At 31.5% G+C, this 20700-nt stretch overlaps 1 protein-coding gene across 1 annotated transcript in view; it reads left to right on the forward strand.

The window, feature by feature from the left end:
* Positions 1–2376: 2376 nt before the first annotated feature.
* Positions 2377–20700, forward strand: part of LOC145324759 (glutamate-gated chloride channel subunit beta-like) — a 47303-nt gene continuing 28979 nt past the window's right edge. Inside the window, exons 1-5 of the mRNA XM_080167369.1 lie at positions 2377–2436; positions 3992–4095; positions 5968–6006; positions 11363–11454; positions 15446–15518. Coding sequence (XP_080023495.1) covers positions 2405–2436; positions 3992–4095; positions 5968–6006; positions 11363–11454; positions 15446–15518 — 340 coding nt within the window. The 5' untranslated portion in view covers positions 2377–2404. The remainder of the gene's footprint in view (positions 2437–3991; positions 4096–5967; positions 6007–11362; positions 11455–15445; positions 15519–20700) is intronic.

A 20700-nucleotide genomic window follows, 5' to 3' on the forward strand; every position in this document is an offset into this window, starting at 1 on the left:
CATTCGGAAATTAAATTTCAGTTCATCGGAATTTAAGTTGTTACATGTAATGAAATTGATTTATAAATCTTGGTACAAATGGATTTTGTCATCCTTGTTATTTGCTTAGCTGCCCTATAAAACGATTTGGCATTCTTGTTACATATGCACATGTATTATTATTCTTTTCATTACAGGATTTCACGAATAGATCATTAAAGATAAAAGTAACTTTATCAAATTTTAAGGTCATTCTTTATGTTAACCAAAAAACCGGTCCTAGGACAAACGTATGAGTGACAAACGTCGGATTGGACACTTAGACTAACATATCTGAAATCATCTTATAGATTTTTTAAAAAATGGCTAACCCCTGCGGGGGCTTATTTGTATATTCTTATCTTAACTTAACCTCATATAGAAATACTTAATTAACTTAATATTTTAACACACCTTCGTTTGTCCTGGAATCTTAAGATCAAATTTGCCTTTTTTTTGGTAAAAACAATTTATCATCAATTGGTCTATCACTGTAAGCTTTGGATGTATTGCATTATGTCAACAGTATCTATATGGTACTCCATCAATGTACTAATTATGATAAGATATTGATGTATGTATGTTTGTATGTATGTATGTATGTATGTATATATGTATGTATGTATGTATGTATGTATGTATGTATGTATGTATGTATGTATGTATGTATGTATGTATGTATGTATGTATGTATGTATGTATGTATGTATGTATGTATGTATGTATGTATGTATGTATGTATGTATGTACATGTATGTATGTGTGTGTATGTATATATTTGTATCATATGTATTTATATTAGTATACTGTATAAATATTGTCTGCAATCATTCTTAATAGTCGAGCTTATAAAAGTCTTTATCATAGAAAATGGATGTAGAATATACGTGGATATTATTACAGCGAAAAGTGTCTTCATTTTGGCTTGCTAACATGGAACTCGTTTGTTGGTCAGTTCGATCATCCTTTTCACTTTATAAGAAAACATGAAAATCTGGTAAAAGTAATAATATATCCATTTCATAAAGGAACAAATTTAGTAATATTATTAGAGCATCTTTAAAGCGTCCAATTTGATAAAAAATCGCTGAAAAACTAATGTCAACTTTCAAGAAGTATGAATTGATAATAGCAAGGCCTATAAGCTAATTATTACAATACATTTACCTCTCAAATATATGAGAAATAGTTTATAGGCTCTACTTTGTAGATTCATGTATATAATTCAATAATTCATGTATATCTCCTAGATAGTCAAATAATATGCCAAGATTATTATAGAATTGGACTTTGATTACTTGCTTTCTGCCCATAACATATTACAATATATGGCGAGATCTCTTAAAGTACAAAGTTATACAGATACCAGCCCTCACCCAGTTTATTTAGAAAAAGACAGGTTGCTGGGGTTAATTTTACTAAAATCACACTGGTACCCAAAGTCTTATTCGTTGGCTCGCAAACTTTGAGTACTTTTATCAAATTATTGTTGGTTGGTTTTAAACTTGTAGTGACAAAACTTTTTAGCCAATATTTTTTTATAGAAGAGGCAATTTTGTCTATATGTCTGTCCATTTTCAATCCTTGAGATTTTAAAGGAGGTAAAGAAACTTCTCCTCAAACTTCTAAAACGCTTCTAGGACGGGTTTATGTGTTTAATTAAGTGCTTTATGTAAAATCACAGAATCTATATTTTTGGACACTCTTGCTGTTATCCTTGAATAGAATGAACTGGATGTCTATGTATCTGTGTGAGTTTCTCCTTAACAGTGAAGCTTTATTTAGGTCCAGAGAAGGGCTTAACTATTTGAATGGGGGGGGGGGTGGGGGTGGGAAGGGTTGGAACCACCCCATCTCTAAAAAAATAGGACTTTCCCCCATAATAATATCCTTTTTCATATGAAAATCAAATTTAAATCCGCCCCCAGTCCCTCAAGAGGAGGCAATTATAATCTTAAAATATATATTCTATTTCTTATAATTACTTCACAATCCAAGAAAAAGTTTATTATATGGAAATTATATCTTTTCTTTTTTTACTTTTGTGTCAATTTTAGAAAATATCCTAGAATAAAATTAATTTTATTTCAGTCTAATCGGGAGGGAGAGAACAATGTTTGGATTTACTATTCAAAGTTGATAGATTTTTGGTTAAAATCGTTACCAGGATTATTTTACTGTGAACTGCACTAGTTACAACTATTTCAATTCCTTCCATTTAGCCAATATTTTTAGCTACCAAAAACAGAATTCCAACATAAAGTAAAGATAATATGGTCCTATCCTTGAAAATTGATAATTATTTAGGGATCATATTTTGGTGTATTGATTAAAACTAATGAATTTGATATTGTTACCAGAATAGAGAAATTATAATATTGTCCTAATGAGAGGCAACTTTATCTTTCATATTAAAAGGTGAGTAACAATAAGTTTTAAGGGCAAAGCTTTTCTATAATTATATGGTACGTTCGTCCCTAACGAATAGATCTCAACGCTAATTTATAAATGTTAGAATTGTCCTTTCGATATCAAACTTGGTTTGATGATTCCAGTAATAATTAGATACGATTTCATAATTGTTTTAAAACTCTTTTTACAATTTTTTTATATTATATAATTATCCGATTCAGTCAATTTTTGGAATAATGATTTCCAGGACAACAATGTACAATATTAAAGGGTGAGCAAAAAAAAAATGCGTAGATTTTTAAAATTCAAATTGCGCGGCTTGTGTTAATAGTAGAAAAATGTTACGCATACCATTAGAACCGATAAGAGGTCTATTTTTTGGAAATATAAGAACAATTTCTCTGCTACGTATAGTTAGGGAGCTACATGTTAAAATGTCCCAACTGACTTAAAACTTGACTTGCGAGTAAATTTTGGGACATTTTACCACCTAGCTCCTAGATTATTTGTAGCACAGGAACCGTTCTTATATTTCCAATAAATACAGTTCATAGCGGTTCTTAAAAATGTACGCACGTCTTTTTGCAAGAATTATTGTCTAATATTTACTAATATACTCGCAATTCAAGTTTTAAGTCAGTTGGGACATTTCAACACGTAGCTCCCTAACTATACGTAGCAGAGGAATCGTTCTTATATTTCCAAAAAATAGACTTCATAGCGGTTCTAGTGGTATGCGTAACATTTTTCTACTATTAACACAAGCCGCGCAATTTGAATTTTAAAAATCTACGCATTTTTTTTTGCTCACCCTTTATAAGCTAATTATCTCTATAATCAAGTCTCCAAAAGTGTTATTTTTGAACAGTATCTTGTATTTAAGAAATTTTGCAACATAAATTTTGTATAGACTTATACATTCATGCTTAATAACTTTAGACACAGTAATAGTGTTACTGTTCGTTTGTCCTATCGTCTGATTTTAAAGCTTTACTTTTAGGAATGTTGTTATCCTTGTTAATTCTTAATATTTCTTTTCATAAAATGTTTAATTATAAAAATAATTTTTAGAGAGTAAATTTCAGAGAATAATATTAAATTTCGTCAATACGAAGACAATGAAAATAGATTTTTTTAGTTAAATCGTTTCAATAGTACTTATCAAAATAGTTAGATAAAAAAATACTTTTGTATTTAGTCAGTAATTGTTTAGCATATTTATAGGTCATTATATCTTTAGAATCTAAACGTAAAAACTTTTTGCGGCATCTTTAGCCTTAGGTCACACGAAGGTTCCATTTGGATCGCACCCATAATTAATTTTCCGGTATGACTTCCAAAACAATTAATATCCGCTGGATTAGAACCAGGCCTTGACCATACTGAAAATTATGTATAGCATCGTATTAGAGACAATTTTCAACTAATATTAAAGTCATAAAATTAATAACATTTTTTATTCCTTGCTAACAAAACTGGTTTTAATCATATAATTTTCATTTTAATATCCGCGGGAAACTGTGTATGATTCGATGCATTAATAGCTATACTGTGTTTTAAGGATGGACGTGTTGAACCTGGTATGGTTGCTCCACCTGATGGCGCTGCCGGCCAGTCTGGGGGAGAAACAGAGGTTTGATGAAAGGGGCGAGGCCACCCCTCCTGGTAAGTAAAACCCGCGTTTGTGTCTTTTAAATATCTAATAAAAGGATGTACAGACAGTACATCCCCAAAAATATCCTTTTAATTATGTAGAAAAAAATTGTTTGTTGAAAACTTTGGAAACTATAATTTTAAACCTTTCAATAATTTTTTTTATAAAAAGTACACAAAGTTATTCCAAAGAATGAGAGGACTTGTAATTTACAGACAATGTTCCCTTCCTCCTTGACTTCCAACAAAAAGAAACATATTTCTAAAGATATTTATTATAAAAAGCTTTGTTAAAAATATTTACCACCTCTTTAGAGTAAATAAAATATACATATACTGTAAACCAGGGCTCGGCAGCTGCGCCTCAGCCGCACAAAATCCTCAAATTTAAATCCCTTTGCGTGCAAAAAAATTCCGAAAAATGTATTGTCTGTTTAAGGTCAGGTTTAAACTTCCAGCTATATTTTATAGTTTTAATATGACGATTTACAGAGGCTTAAACGCGGATGCCAAACCCTGCAGTAAAGTTTGTTTAAAAGAGGCAAAATTTTGAAACTAAGAAAATTAGTTTTGAACACAACACACTACATTAATCTTTTAAATTTCATTAACCACTTATTGAACAATTTTCGATGACAGGCAAATTCAGTGTCCGAATTTGTACAATCCTGTGCATGTAAGTTTTTTATCGAGTTTTACAAATATTTTTATTATGGTTTATTTACATTTTAGATTTTTAGAACCAAATTTAAATTTGACTTTTAGAAGCAACATTTTTGTGGTTATTTGTCCGTGTACTTTTTAAATTTCCATACATTCTCAATCTTCTGGGTAACTGTCCCCCCAATTTTCTATTTCAGTTTACTTTTACATGGGGAAAATTAATACTTTTGCGGTAGTAAATTATAATTTAAGACTGAACAAGGACAATTATGTATATTGTATGTGAGTAACGCAGCTTTATACAATAGATTTTTATTGAAAACAAAACAAAGTTTAGAAAGACCAAATAAAGCTTTAATTTTACCAGATATTACAAATAAAGTTCTTAATACTATGTTCGTCAAAAATACATTGATTTCAGGGATCTAAAGGGATACGACAATGGCAGATAAATTGATGTACATCCCCAATGATGATACACAAAAATTTTTTCTTCTGTATATTACAATAATCGGTTGAAACGTTTGGACACTTAACTATATAAACTAACAAATCAAAGTTCGATAATAGTTATTTCTCGCATCGTATTATAAACGGCTTTCCGTCACCTCGGGGCTAAAAAAACTAGTTTTAATCTTATGATTGTACATTTCTATATTCGTAGAAAGCTGGATATAATACGATGCTAGACATAGTTTTTTCGTATGGATGAGAACCGGTTCCTATCCACCGGATTCGAATGAATACGATAAAAGTCCTTAAAATTGTTAAGCCTACAAATGAGAAAATGTTATCAATTAACTTTGGAGACTAGTGTAATTATCAACCCAATGTCCCCTTTCATCCTCAAGTGACTCAGTCACCTAGATGGACTGACCTACGCGAGGATAGAACCTAGCTATAGCTATAAAGTAGCCGCGCTAATATTTCCTTAATTAAAAATTATATTTGTAGAGGCCAAGTATGAAATTTTAAGTGGTTAAAAGAGTACACACAGGGTGTCAACTTTTTATTGATTTTTTAGTAAAAATCATGTATAGCATCGTATTACAAACAAATTAATACCAGTTTTGATAGCTCTGGCCTTCAGCCCCTCGGGACTAACAAAGCTGGTTTTAATCTTATAAGTAGTCATTTTAAAATCCGCGGAAAGCTGTCTGTAATAAGATGCGATAAATAACTATATCCATATTTTAAAATTGATGATAATAATATTTTTAGGCATGATCAAATGTGTTCTTGGATGGTGCTTACCGAAAGGTAAATTTTCTCTTATTTTTGTTATAAATTTTTGGATGATGAAAAGACGAAGTAGCGGGTTTCGTCGTATTTTTACATTATTTTTTCTCCTAATTCTAGCCACTGCACAGTGGGCCAGCAGGTGTCAAAATACAAAAATTGGGGGGGTATTTGGTTTCTTGGTATTTATATTTTTTTCTTTATATGACTAAATTACATACATTAGGGCTTTTAAAAATCACATTTTCAAGGTGCAGGTGTATTTCTGAGTGCGTCCAGTGCCTAACAAAGTAGAGTAGGGTCGCATTCTTTTAAGGTTATTTTTGACCACTACCAACCCTTCTTCAATTCAAGATTTCTCAGGCTAATGATGGCCGATTTTCGAAAAATCAAGCTTCAGATAAACGTTACAACAATTGTAATCAGATAATAAAAGTAAAACTATAAATAAATAAATAAAATGGTATTTAAACAATCAATTATATAAAAATATTCCTAAAATTTTGCTTATTTTTAAGCATAGGTCAACTTTCAAAGCTTGTAGCAAATTTCGCCCAGACTTGCCCGGTCTACGATCTTAACTCTCATAAAATTTAGCTCATTCATAGGCCAGGAGAAAAGATTTTAGCTGCAGCCGTTTGCAGCCGTGCATTCTAGAAAGTTTTAAAATTTGCTGGTTGAATTTTGAAAACTACAATTTTATACGTACGTTAATAATTTGAGTTGCGCATTTTTTTTTCAAATAAACCTAATATTATATGTGTAAATGTGACAATTTTGTATACTCTCATTTTTTCTCTCACTCTCTCTCTCTCTCTCTCTCTCCCTCTCTCTCTCCCCCTCTCTCTCTCTCTGCCTCTCTCTCTCTCTCCTTCTTTCTCTCTCTCTCTCTCTCTCTCACTCTCTCTCTCTCCTTCTCTGTCTCTCTCTTTCTCTCTCTTTCTCTCTCTCTCTCTCTCTCTCTCTCTCTCTTTCTCTCTCTCTTTTTCTCTCTCTCTTTCTCTCTCTCTCTTTCTCTCTCTCTCTTTCTCTCTTTCTCTCTCTCTCTTTCTTTCTCTCTTTCTCTCTCTCTCTTTCTCTCTCTCTTTCTCTTTCTCTCTCTCTTTCTCTCTCTCTTTCTCTCTCATTCTTTCTCTCTCTCTCTTTCTTTCTCCCTCTCTTTCTCTCTTTCTCTCTCTCTCACTCTCTCTTTCTTTCTCTCTCTCTCTCTTCTTATAATTCTCTCTTTCTGTGTGTGTGTGTGTATGTGTTTGTTCAAAAGTGTTGATGCTACATAAAACTAACCCTTACATATGAAGTCCCTTAATTTATCCCCCTTCCCCATAAAAAAAAGCATTGACGCCCTTGTATTATGTCCTGAAATAGTGCAGAAATAACTAATTTTATGTTAACAAGAATGACAACATCCATAAAGCGAAGCTCTCTGAAACGGTTGGACAAACGAATATTACCATTTGTAAAGCTTTATATTAAAAACCTGTCGTATTAGCGTAAATGATAGCATACCTGTGTGTTCGATTCTTGTTACACCATGTTATACTAATACCTTCTGCTGCTATGTCTGATACATGACACTAATAGTGAGAGAAGGGCATCATTACTTAAACAGGGAGGAAGGGACCATTAAACCATAAATTATACTGGTACCCAAAGCTTTACAACCCCGTGGTATTATTTGTTGGCTCAAAACCATTCATTGAATTTTGTTGCTTGGTCCCAAATTTCTTAATAATAATTTTATTCAACCTGGTTAAATTTGTCAGGGATCTTATTGGATAAGACAAACAAGATTAACATTTCTGTAGATTAAAATTACCTATAGAACTCAAATTTAATAAAGGTACCCAAAGTTTTTAATCCAGCAAAAAAATAAGCATAAGTTTAAAACTTTTGGTATTTGTGTATTTAACATTCCTAATCCCCCTCCCCCCGAACTTTGTTAATTTATTATCAATATACCGTCCACTGTCTTATCCCCTGTGATCCCTGGATAAAATAAATTAATAATATAAGTTGTGGAGATATTTATATTGATTATTATGGATTTTGTCATCCTTGTTATTAATGTTCCTCAGTCTAGTTTTTTCAAACTGGGTATTTCCCCCCTCCCCAGTTAAAAATGTTTGCACGCCCTTGAACAAGAATGAAAACCAGGCATCTTTATAAAGTAAAAACGCATTGAATACTAAGATTCTTAGATAGTACCCTACTGTTGGAATTATTATGAAAAGTTTGAAATCGATTGGACAATTATAACTTGTCTCAATTATTAAAAGGAGCTATACGTTTTGAACGGACAAACGGATAGAACGACCGGAATTATAGAAAAGCTTAGCCTTTAACAATTGTTGCTTATGCATAGCTATACTACTATTCAGAAGTCAAAAGGGTTAAGACAATGGCCAATAATTTGATGTACATCCCCAATAAGAGATATAAGTTTTCCGGAATTTTAATGTAGGGAGTAGATTTGAAATCTGCATCAAATTTTAAGGATTTTTTAAAAAATTCTTTTTTTGTAAAATTCTTTATCTAAAAGCGGTAATACATTTTAAGTTAATTAATTTTGACCAATAGGATAGGTGGATTTTAAACTACCTGCGCTCTAATTGGTTGAATGATGTACGACATCCAATCAGAGCGCAGATTTTTTAAATCCACCAATCACGGATGCCAAAATTAATTAACCTAATTTGTATTTCCGCTTTTAGATAAATAATTATACAAAAAACGAATTTTATAAAAAATCCTTAAAATTTGATGCAGATTTCAAATCTACTCCCTACATTACAATTCCGGAAAACTTATATCTCTTAATCCCCAATGATGATACACAAAATTACCCCTTCTGTAGATTACAATTATTGGTTAAAATGTTTGGACACTCAACTTTCAGAACCAAACAATCAAAATTTAATGATAAGTCCCCAAAGTTGTCAAGTCAATGAATAAGAAAAAGTTATTATAAGACTTTGGGGACTAAAGTAATAAACAGCCCAATGCCCCCTCCCTCCCAAACTACTATACTGCTTTTTCCAGAGAGAGAGGGAACAATGTGTTTAATACAAAAGTCCCCAAAGTTTTATGAAAATGTTTTCTAATTCCTTGGCTTTTCAACTTTAGGGGGCTTTAGTTAATTTTGATTAGTTGTTTCATTGAGTTGAGTGTTCAAACGTTTTAACCAATAATTGTGAAATGAAGTTCTGTAGGTTAAAAAAACCCACAAAAAATACACCAAAACCACATGAAGGAGTGGTTAGAGGTGAATTGTACATAAGAGTAAAGTTGCTTAAAATTTAAAAATATGAAATTGTTCTTTTGGTGTTGAAACTGTAAAATGAAGTTTGGTAGAAATTTTTTTTTTAAATCCGCGAAAAATACACCAAAACCACATGAAGGAGTGGTCAGAGGTTAATTGTACATAAAAGCAAAGTTGCTTAAAATTTAAAAATATGAAATTGTTCTTTTGGTGTTGAAACTGTAAAATGAAGTTTGGTGGTATTTTTTTTAAAAATCCGCGAAAAATACACCAAAACCACATGAAGGAGTGGTCAGAGGTTAATTGTACATAAAAGCAAAGTTGCTTAAAATTTAAAATTATGAAATTGTTCTTTTGACGTTGAAACTGTAAAATGAAGTTTAGTAGTAATTGAAAAAAAATCCGCGAAAATTCCCACAAAACTGAGTATACACACATAAGCAAACTTTGAGTTTTTGCATAGATAGACATTTCATGTTTTACAATTTTTTCTCTAAAACCAATAGTTTTTGAGTTATTGAATTTTGAACCGTTTTGGCCAATTCTGACCCACTGTGTGCACTGCGGGGAGCTCTAACCCGGCGGGGCAATCATTAACATTTACCTTAACTAACCCCACAATAAAACACGACGAAACCCGCTACATCGTTTTCTTTCCATGATTCGAATTTTTTTATTTCATTTGAAGAGTTTAAAAGCAAAGCAATAGTGTATCTACAAATCTAACGTTCAATTTGATATATATTTCAAATTCAATTATCAAACGTATGACAACGTTTTTGTAAGTGGATTTTTAAAAAGTGGATTTAAAAAAGCGGTACTTAGTCTTAAAGAAAATTCACAAAACAAGCAAAAATATCAACGTTTTAAAATTACTAGTCTAAGGGAAAATATTTTTATTTTGTGAATTTTTATCATCTTCCCTGAAATTTTAAGGAACAATGTATTCAATGTATGATATTGATTATTCATTATTCCTTAATGGGGCATATAAAATTGAGTAAAATTCAATAAAAATGCTTTATTAAAATATTGGACTTTCTATCGAGCAGTTGCTTTTAGAGAGGACGTTGAAATTATTTATCGTGGCGCAGCTACCTTTGAAAACTAAAATATTTTTTACTGGGCATTTTAGAAATTGTGGATTCAGACAATTCTTTCATATCTTAAACTGCAAAACTTCTAAATTTCCTTTTGTTAAGGCTAGGTTAAGTTAAGTGTCCAATCCGACGTTTGTCATTCCTGCGTTTGTCCTAGGACCCAAAAATAACTAGACAATACAGTTATTCCTTTGATTAGTTATGAGTGATCACTAGAGAAAAAGCAATTACGATAATTCACATAAAACAAGGATGATATCATCTATAAAAGCGATGCTCTAATATCAAACAGTAGTACAGACGAACATCAACACTTATAGAGTGTCAGAACACAAAAAATACCAATATTACAAAACTAGTAACTAGTTAAGGACATTTTTAAGACTTAAAAATAGTAATAATTCCCTTTTAACATTGTTCCTTGTTGTCCTAGGAATCATTAATCCAAAAATCCAATGGATACAATATTCATATCACGTATTTTTTTTGTTAAAATTTAGGAACGACACTTCTTAATTAAATATAAGCTTCTCAAAAAACATTTATTGAAATTCAATAAAATTTCTACATTATTATTTTTATACATTGTTAATAATAAATTACATACTATGTGCTACTGCGTTTATTTTATTTTCACATTCAAATGCTTTGTTAAAGTCTAAGTGATTATAATTCACTAAAATAGAGTTTAGTTTGGTAATAATGGAAATAGAATATACATGGATTAGGGTTGGGCCGGATACTTTTTTGGCCGGATACCGGATACCGGATATCCGGCTGATTTCTAATGCATGCCGGATATCCGGTTCCGGCCGGATATCTGGCCAACGTTCGATATCCGGCAAATTACCGGGGAATCATTATATTAGCCTGCTATAATTTTCCCTTAATTAGAGTACGTGATAATCTACTGTAAGATCCAAGTTATAATAAATTCATTTGTTTGGTTCCTATTTTCCATTGACTGTTTAAAACTAAAATCAACAAAAATGTTCTATTCATTGTTTTTATTTTCTAGGTTATCAGAAGTTAGAGCAGCCCAATCCTGACAAAGTCAGCATTGTTAATGTTAATCTAGAGATTCTAGACATTCTTGGTGTTAATGACAAGGTAATTGTTAATATTAATCTAGATATTCTAGACATTCTTGGTGTTAATGACAAGGTAATTGTTAATATTAATCTAGAGATTCTAGACCTACTTAGGTTTAATGACAAGGTAGTTGTTAAAATTAATCTAGAAATTCTAGACATTCTTGTTGTTAATGACATTGTAATTGTTAATATTAATCTAGAGATTCTAGACATTCTTGGTGTTAATGACAAGGTATTTGTTAATATTAATCTAGAGATTCTAGACATTCTTGGTGGTAATGGCAAGGTAATTGTTAATATTAATCTAGAGATTCTAGACATTCTTAGTGTTAATTACAAGGTAATTGTTAATGTTAATCTAGAAATTCTTGACATTCTTGGTGTTAAGTTTGTTATAAGTCTTATAGCTAAATTTGAAATCTTCTCTAAAAAAAAAAGAATAAAGTCGGACTAAAACAATTTTAAAATAGCCAACTCATTTGCTCAGTCTAGCCATTTTCAATTGATTAACTCAAAATTATCTTTAGAAGACAAATTATTAGCTCTAATTTACGAAAAGCTAATCAAATAAAGTCCAAATGGCCATCCAAATAAATACAAAATGTCTGAGAGTTGAGAGGGGACAGACAAGAATAATTTGAGTTATGAACGACGGATTAGTGGATCTAGTTAGATATACGAAGGAAGGATTTCTTGAAACTTTAAAGTCACATACCAGCATAAACTTAATCTGAAATAACAAATTATTTTTTCCCCAATAACTCGCATTACACTTTACACACTATTTAATCTTGGATATTTTATTTTATGCATTTTTATGACGCTTCTAAAAAAAGTGTGAAGACTATTTGGCCATCTAGTCGTTTGCCTTATGCAGCCTTTAAAACTTCCGGAAAAAATGTCTTCTTATTTTCGACCTGATACGAAAAAGTTGTAGGTTTGTCACGAGATATTCAATAGTGTTAGAATTCAATTGTGGGATTACTCAAATATTTTCCTGCAAATTTAGGCGATTTTGCTTAGAAGCAAAGCTACTCTATAATTTGAAATATCTATCCGTAGGTCTGTCCGTGACATTATTGGAAAATTCTTTCAGCCTTATTCAAGATAATATATTTTTTTATCCATCCGTGATTTTTTTATGCCTTGCTATTTTGATATAAATATGTAGAATAGGAAATACAGTTTTTATCGAACATTTTGTTAAAGTCAAACTGTTAATAATAAATCCAAAAATATTGAAACAAAATAGTTATATTAGTGCAAATTATAACTGTACAGTATAAAAATATAGATTTAAATATTTCAAGCTCTTAAAATCTATGTGAATATGTGAAAAAAAGATTTATGTTGTTTGTTTTCTCATCTTTTATCAATATCATAATCAAATGAAACTGATAATTTCCAAATTAGATTTGGCAGAATTGATTGTCGCCAAATTGAGTTACCCCTCTAAATATGTGTATATGTGTGTGTGTGTGTGTGTGTGTGTGGTGTCGACCTATTTTTATATTCACAGCGCATTCCCCGCCACTCGAAAGTTTGCTAAACTATTTTTCTGGACCCTACTTCACAGGTTCCATTGGAATTCCACCTTCACAGGATTCCACCGAAGCTCTATAAATTTTAAGTCAGGCATCTAAAATAACTCGTCTATATTATCGGATAAAAACTGTTTGATTTGATATAGATATCATTTATTTGATATTTTACAAACATATAGGCTATATTAGGTTGACGATGATTAGTTAGGTATTGTCAGGTTAGGTAAGGACATCCCCAGACACAATACAATATTTTTAAAAGGTTCAGGATCCCCGCATGGGCTAGAAAATTTAATGGTCAAGATGATTGAATCCAAGCTCTTTATAATGCCTACAAATAAATTGATACATTTAAAAACTTTTTGCTGAAATATCCCAAATGACTTCATATTGAAATAATCCAAAACTCTAATATGACGTCGTTCAGGTTACTTCGGCCAAAAGTTTTTAAATTTATCTCCCTTTTTAGGCACTATATAGAGCATTGATTCCATCAACTATTAAAGTTTCTAGCCCATACGGGGATCCTAAGCCTTTTAAAAATTTTGTATAGTGTTTGGGGCTGTCCTAACCCAACTTAACTAAATCCTAAGAAACCAACGTTAGCCTAATATAGCCTGTTTGTCAAAATAATAAATGAATGAAATTCTATGATGGTAAATCTAATCAAATGTTTTTATCTATATTATATAGACAGAAATATTTTTGATGCCTGCCTTAAAGTACGTTTCCTCTTATATAGATTATTTTTTTTGTCCTTTAGAATCTTTAGATAGTATAATGCTATTTTCTAAACCTTTCCTATCCCTAACGAATAACTAATTAATTGTTATTAAATATAAAAACACGGTCGCTTAAAGGTTATTTTATAAAATTTGATTTGTTGAGCTTTTTAGATGTTGTCATTTTGTTTAAGAACCGAGCTGTATAAGAATGATATTGTTGTATATGAATTGTGTCCTCTCTGTATATAAATTAATTGAGAAGTAAGGAAAATGAAAGTAATATCCTGCACGTAGAATAGGTGTGCTATCACATACGCAAATATATATGAATATAAATAAATAACAGAAAAGAGACATTGGAGTGTATATTATACTGATACAAAGTTTTATAAATACATTCATTTAAAACTTCTCCTATCCCTTTATTATAAACTTTTCCACCAAAAATTGAAGTCTACAGAAGGGATAAAGTTATGTTTCTTAATTTAAGTTGTAAATAGATTCTTGATATAAGCAAAGCTTACAGAATAGCAAAATGGATTAAAATTGTTATTTTTCGTAGAGTCTTTATTAATAACATAATGAATGGGATTTTGAAGGAACAACCGTATTGTATAATATTTTGTGTTGTTATTTGGTGTGAATCCATTTCTGCACAAATTATTACAAGAGCTTAAAATGATTCTTATACCCGCTTCGCATTCATAATTAAACGACTTCTCTAGTTTATTTATTATTAGCGACAACGTCCCTAGAGGCATCTAGAGGAAATTTTAGGTTAGGGGAAGAGGAGAAATAAACCCTTTCACTTTTAATTTCAGTTGTAACAAGAAAAAGGAAATGAAAATGATTTAGTGAGGTCTTTTTGGAGGTAATGGGACCCAAACCTAAAATAGTTTTTGACCTTCCCAGGACCTATGAGAAGCTACATTGTAAAGGAGAACCATATTGGTTCATCCTTTAACGAGATCTTTCAGTAAAGACAGAAACACACAGTTTATGTTACTTTTAAATAGAGATTTTTGATTTTTTTTCTGCTAATATGAAAACTTTGGGAAAGTGGAGGCGCAGCCAGTTATAATGCCAAATATATATCCTCAAAGATTAAATAAGATCTTGGGATTATCATTAAATCTTTCTGTTATCATTTCATCAAGATTTACATTTATAAATATTTATATAATAGTAACAGGGTCGCTGATAGTTCTTTACAGTGTAGCTTCTCATAGGTCCTGGCAAGGTTTATAACTATTTTTTTTGTAAGGGGGGGGGGGGTAAGGGGGTGTAATATACCTTTCCTTTTCACTAAATAAAAAATTTCAACCTCTACCACTTCAAGTACTCCTAGAGGCCTCTAGGGACGGAGCTACTCTATAGCTTTCTTTAAAACTTCTTACTATTTGACGGATTTAAAAAACTTTTATAGCTTTAAGTTCTCGTTCTTCAGTAGAATTAATACATTTTCCAGTATGGCTTCGAAAACGATTTAGGAACACAGTAATAGTGTCTGACTGATTATGACGTAACAAAAAAATTTGCCAATGAGAGGCCGTTATTGACCAATGGTAAAATTTATAGTGGCCTCTCATTGACTAATTTTTTTGTTACGTCATAATCAGTCAGACACTATTACTGTGTTCATTTTTCGTTTTAATATCCGCAGAAAGATGTCTTTAATACGATGCGATACATAACTAATTTGATTAAGATTATTTGATTAATTGTGTTTATTTTTTAGGAATTTTCAATAACACTGTCGATGTACTTCTCAGTGCAGTGGGAAGAAAATAGAATACAATCTAATAATACAGGCAAAACAAATATATGTATAAATATAAACATATAGAATTCAGGTAAAAAGGATGACAACATTCATTGATAGCATAGCACAGAAAAAAGCCAATTATATTTCAACATATTCTGAATTTTACTTTTGATTTATAGCTACTAAAAAACATTTACGAACAAAAAGCCAATGTATTATTTGTTATTGGTTATGTAAATTTGATAAAGTTAGTGATAAAGTATATTATGCTTATTTGTCAGAGGAATATTATAAAAGAAAAGATTTAAAAGCCTACTACTTAACGTTCTTGATATAATCACATATATCTAAAAAGGTATACAATGCAGGGAGTAAGGGAGGGGACAATGGGCAATTAATTCAATATAAGAGTTATCAAAGAAAGGGCATGAAATCCAGTTTAATCCAATAAATTTTTAGGAAATTATAAAGGGATTGTTAATTTAATAATAGATTTCCATAGCGTCATGTAAAGTGAAATCACAACTAGTTTTTGACGAAATATATCGAGGTTTTATGGTGTGATTTTTATATTACAAGATTATTGGACCCGGCCTCCCTTCTTCCTTCTCCCCGTGCACGACTAGTAGTTATTTCCCTTGCCCCCACTTCCCTTATCCCTTCTCCCCGTCTGCAATATTCAAAACATACACAACGAGTAGCGGCATTTAATGCGCAAGTACCCAAACTCAGTCAGAAACTGCTAAATTCTTGCACATTCCCTTTAAGCCAGTACCCAAAGTCTGAGACTCCTAAAAATTGAATATTTGATCCATTGTCCCCTCCCTTACTCCCTGTATACAATGTCCAATTAGATCTATAATTAAATTATGCAGTTGATTCTTATAAACCAGGGGAATCATATTTAAAAATATAATTTATGCTTTCAACCTTGTGGACGGATAGACATATGTAGCTTTGCTACTAAAAACAAATATGTATTATCAAGAATATTCTATTTGGCACCTTGCACTGTATCTAGTTACTATAATAGTTGGGCTCATCAAACTAAACTTTTTATTGTAGAAATGATTCAGGTTCAGTTTTGAATTTCTAACATGGTCTAAATCCTTCATCCTAATACTTAATGAAGCACACAAAATATGCCTTGGTTTTATGGTCCCAACTGTGTAATCCTTAATAAGGCATCTTAACCTGACTTGGTTTCATAGTCCCAACTGTGTAATCCTTAATGAGGCATACATAAACTGACTTGGTTTCATGGTTCCAACTGAGTAATCCTGAATGAGACATACATGACCTGACTTGGTTTCATGTTCCCAACTGTGTAATCCTTAATGAGACATACATGACCTGACTTGGTTTCATGGTCCCAACTGAGTAATCCTTAATGAGGCATACATAACCTGACTTGGTTTTATTGTCCCAACTGTGTAATCCCTAGTAAGGCATACATAACCTGACTTGGTTCATTGTCCCAACTGAGTAATTCTTAATGAGGCATACATAACCTGACTTGGTTTCATTGTCCCAACTGAGTAATCCTTAATGAGGCATACATAACCTGACTTGGTTTAATTGTCCCAACTGTGTAATCCTTAGTAAGGCATACATAACCTGACTTGGTTTCATGGTCCCAACTGTGTAATCCTTAATAAGACTTCATGACCTGACTTGGTTTCAAGGTCCCAACTGAGTAATCCTTAATGAGGCATACATAACCTGACTTGGTTTCATTGTCCCAACTGAGTAATCCTTAATGAGGCATACATAACCTGACTTGGTTTTATTGTCCCAACTGTGTAATCCTTAGTAAGGCATACATAACCTGACTTGGTTTCATAGTCCTAACTGTGTAATCCTTAATGAGACATACATGACCTGACTTGGTTTCAAGGTCCCAACTGAGTAATCCTTAATGAGGCATACATAACCTGACTTGGTTTTATTGTCCCAACTGTGTAATCCTTAGTAAGGCATACATAACCTGACTTGGTTCATTGTCCCAACTGAGTAATTCTTAATGAGGCATACATAACCTGACTTGGTTTCTTGGTCCCAACTGTGTAATCCTTAATTAGGCATCTTAACCTGACTTGGTTTCATGGTCCCAACTGTGTAATCCCTAATGAGGCATACATGACCTGACTTGGTTTCTTGGTCCCAACTGAGTAATCCTTAATGAGGCATACATAACCTGACTTGGTTTCATGGTCCCAACTGAGTAATCCTTAATGAGGCATACATAACCTGACTTGGTTTCATGGTTCCAACTGTGTAATCCTTAATGAGGCATACATAACCTGACAACACGTATCTAGTTACATTACAACAGTGTAGCATAGAAAAATATAATATAGCAAAAATGATTAAATTGACCCCTAGAGGCCTCCAGGGACCCATGAAGGAGGTAAATGGACCCTTTACTGTACTTTTTAGGTTAAAAAAAGTAAATTTTGAGGGGTTCACTGAACCTGAAAAAGGAGAACCATATCTGCCTAGCGGTTAGTGGGATCTTATGCTATACACCCATACACAAACAGACAGATTGTATATAGTATTAAAAAATATTAGCAAGATTATTTGGCATTAAGTTTGATTATAAGAACTCCAGGTCTATCTAGACATAAGCAATACACACGTCAAGTTATATTAGTGTGCACAATATGATATGTCTTACAGTAGCTTTCTCTAAGTTTTTAAATATTTTATATAAATAAAGATTGTTTTTCTTTTTATAAAATTGATAAAAGGTTATGGAATAGGTGTATAATCCATACAACTACCTGGCTCAAGTGGTGGGGACCTTTTACGTCTGCTAGCATTATTTTCGACGCTTTTGGCTCATATTCACAGGCCCTATTGAAAGTCGGTACAGAGTTACAAATAGCGCGTGCGCTCGGCCCTCAATTCTTTTACGTTTACATTATAGTAAGCTTTGATCTCTAGAATTTTCCAACCTATTCACTTAATTAGAAAGGGAGGGGACATTGGACTGCAAATTATGCTGGTATCCAAGAATTATTATGTTCCCATTCGTTAGGATTTGAGATTTATTAAATTTGGTTTGTTGAAAATATTAGTGTCCAAACTTTTATGCCAATAGTTCCAATCTAAGGAAAATAACCTTTATAACATGCTTTGAATCAATACTAAGCTTCCATAAAGCTGTGTGGGAGCAGCCGTTCGTGAAAATTTATTGGACACACACACATGCAATTCAACTTACTACTTTTTACATCTGATTTTCTTATTTAACAAAAACACGAAAAAAAGTCTAACTCAATATGTACTAATTTTTGACCTTATCAGAGCAAAGTTTTTCTTTACCAGAAAGTCTCAAAACTTTTGTTTTGAAAGTAACATTGTTTGTAAAGAAAAAAAAGATTGTTTTGGTTATAATTTTGTTTGTATTGTAGTTTACTAGTGGAGGTTGTTCATTTACAAAAGTCATTGCCAAGCTTTGCGCCATTTTTTTATAACTGTTGAAACAAAATTTGTACTTATTATTGATTTTTAATCTTTTGCTTTATTTAGCGTCGGGCCACATAACTTAGCGAGGATTAAATTCAGAATTTTGTATATAATGTAAGGAATCAACAAGTTATCTTTCAAAAACGAAACATCTAACACGTCTTACTTGATTTAATTTTAGATCTTAATTACTTGCCATATATCAATGATAAAAAACATTAACTTTAAAAAAAAAATTGGTAGAGGCTATGTAATTTTTTTTAGATTTTAGTTTTAAAAAGAATTTTAAAAATTAGGGGGTAGGGTATCTAAGGTATATTTAGTTATAATAGTTAAAAACCTTCCCTGGATTTTAATCAAGCATTAGTCCAGAGAGCCTTTGCTACAAACATACATACTCAGAAAGACATGATTTTACTATTTGAGGATTGATAAATATGTCTTTAATTAAAATAAATGTTTGGTTGTTGTTATCCTTGTTAATTATGTGAATGCAGCACATGTATGTTATTTTATTTTTATGTTTATTACACAGGACACAACACACTTTAGCAATCACAATTAATACCCAGGGATCTAAAAGGGTAGATAATGGCCGATAAATTAATCTACATCTCCAATGATGATACACAAAATTACCCCTTATGTATATTACAAGTAGTGGTTAAAACGTTTGACACACAACTAAATGTACAAACCAATCAAAATTCAATAGAAGTCCCAAAGGTTGTTAGGCCAACAAATAAGAAAACGTTATTATAAGACTTTGGGGACTAGTGTAATAAACAGCACAATGTCCAACCTCTCCATGATTAATTTCTCCCTGTCACCTTTTACTAATGTCATTGTAAAAAATAATATTCTTTGAAGGTAAAGATTTTCATTGTCCTACCCCCTTCAACGTTTAAAGTTGGGCAATATAAAATTTTCCAAAAGGAATTTAGTTTTAATTAAAAAATATGTAAAATTTATAAATAAAAATGTTTAACATCAATTAAAAATAAAGCATTTATTAATTGAAAAAATTTACAAATATTTCGTGTAAATGGTATTAATTTGTTGAATTATTCATAGAAATTCTAATCCAAATAAAATTACTCACACAAATACATTTTACATACTGTAAAAAAAACTGAAAAACGGACAGTGTTGAAAAACAAATTATTCCATTAGCGTTCAGGAACTGTTTAATATAAACTTTTAATAAAAGAGATTTTTTACTGGCATGTTATTAAAATTAGATTATAAGAGCCGCAAGACTTGCAATGACATCATGTCGAATATAAATGATTTTATGATAAAATAACCAATGGTATTGTCTTATGTTGACTTAATGAACCTAACCCTTCAGAGCCTACACCATAAATATGTGCTTTAACCTTGCGGGACTATCCACTACCCAACAAAACTATCAGTGAAATTACATAGGGGGCACGTATTAAATGTACTGTGCCGACTTTTAATTGGGTCTTTAAATATCAGCTAATAGCGTCAGAATACACACACACAACCAAGCAATTTGTTAGCAGACAAAAAATTCCCCACCATTTTGGCCAGGTAATTGTCTGGGTTACACGTTTATAAGTTAACCTTATCTGAGGTGAATTCTTAAAAAAAACTTTTGCCCCACTAAAATCAGTGAGACAAACTAAAATTTAGAGGGGGTAATTTTGCCTCACTAAAATTTTAGTGGGGCAAAAGTTTTTTAAGAATTCACCTCTGATCTAAAGTAATAAACAAACAAATGATGAATT

The sequence above is a fragment of the Acartia tonsa genome, chromosome 7 (genome assembly GCF_053477335.1).
Source record: "Acartia tonsa isolate MP-2025a chromosome 7, ASM5347733v1, whole genome shotgun sequence".
In the NCBI taxonomy this organism is placed as follows: domain Eukaryota; kingdom Metazoa; phylum Arthropoda; class Copepoda; order Calanoida; family Acartiidae; genus Acartia; species Acartia tonsa.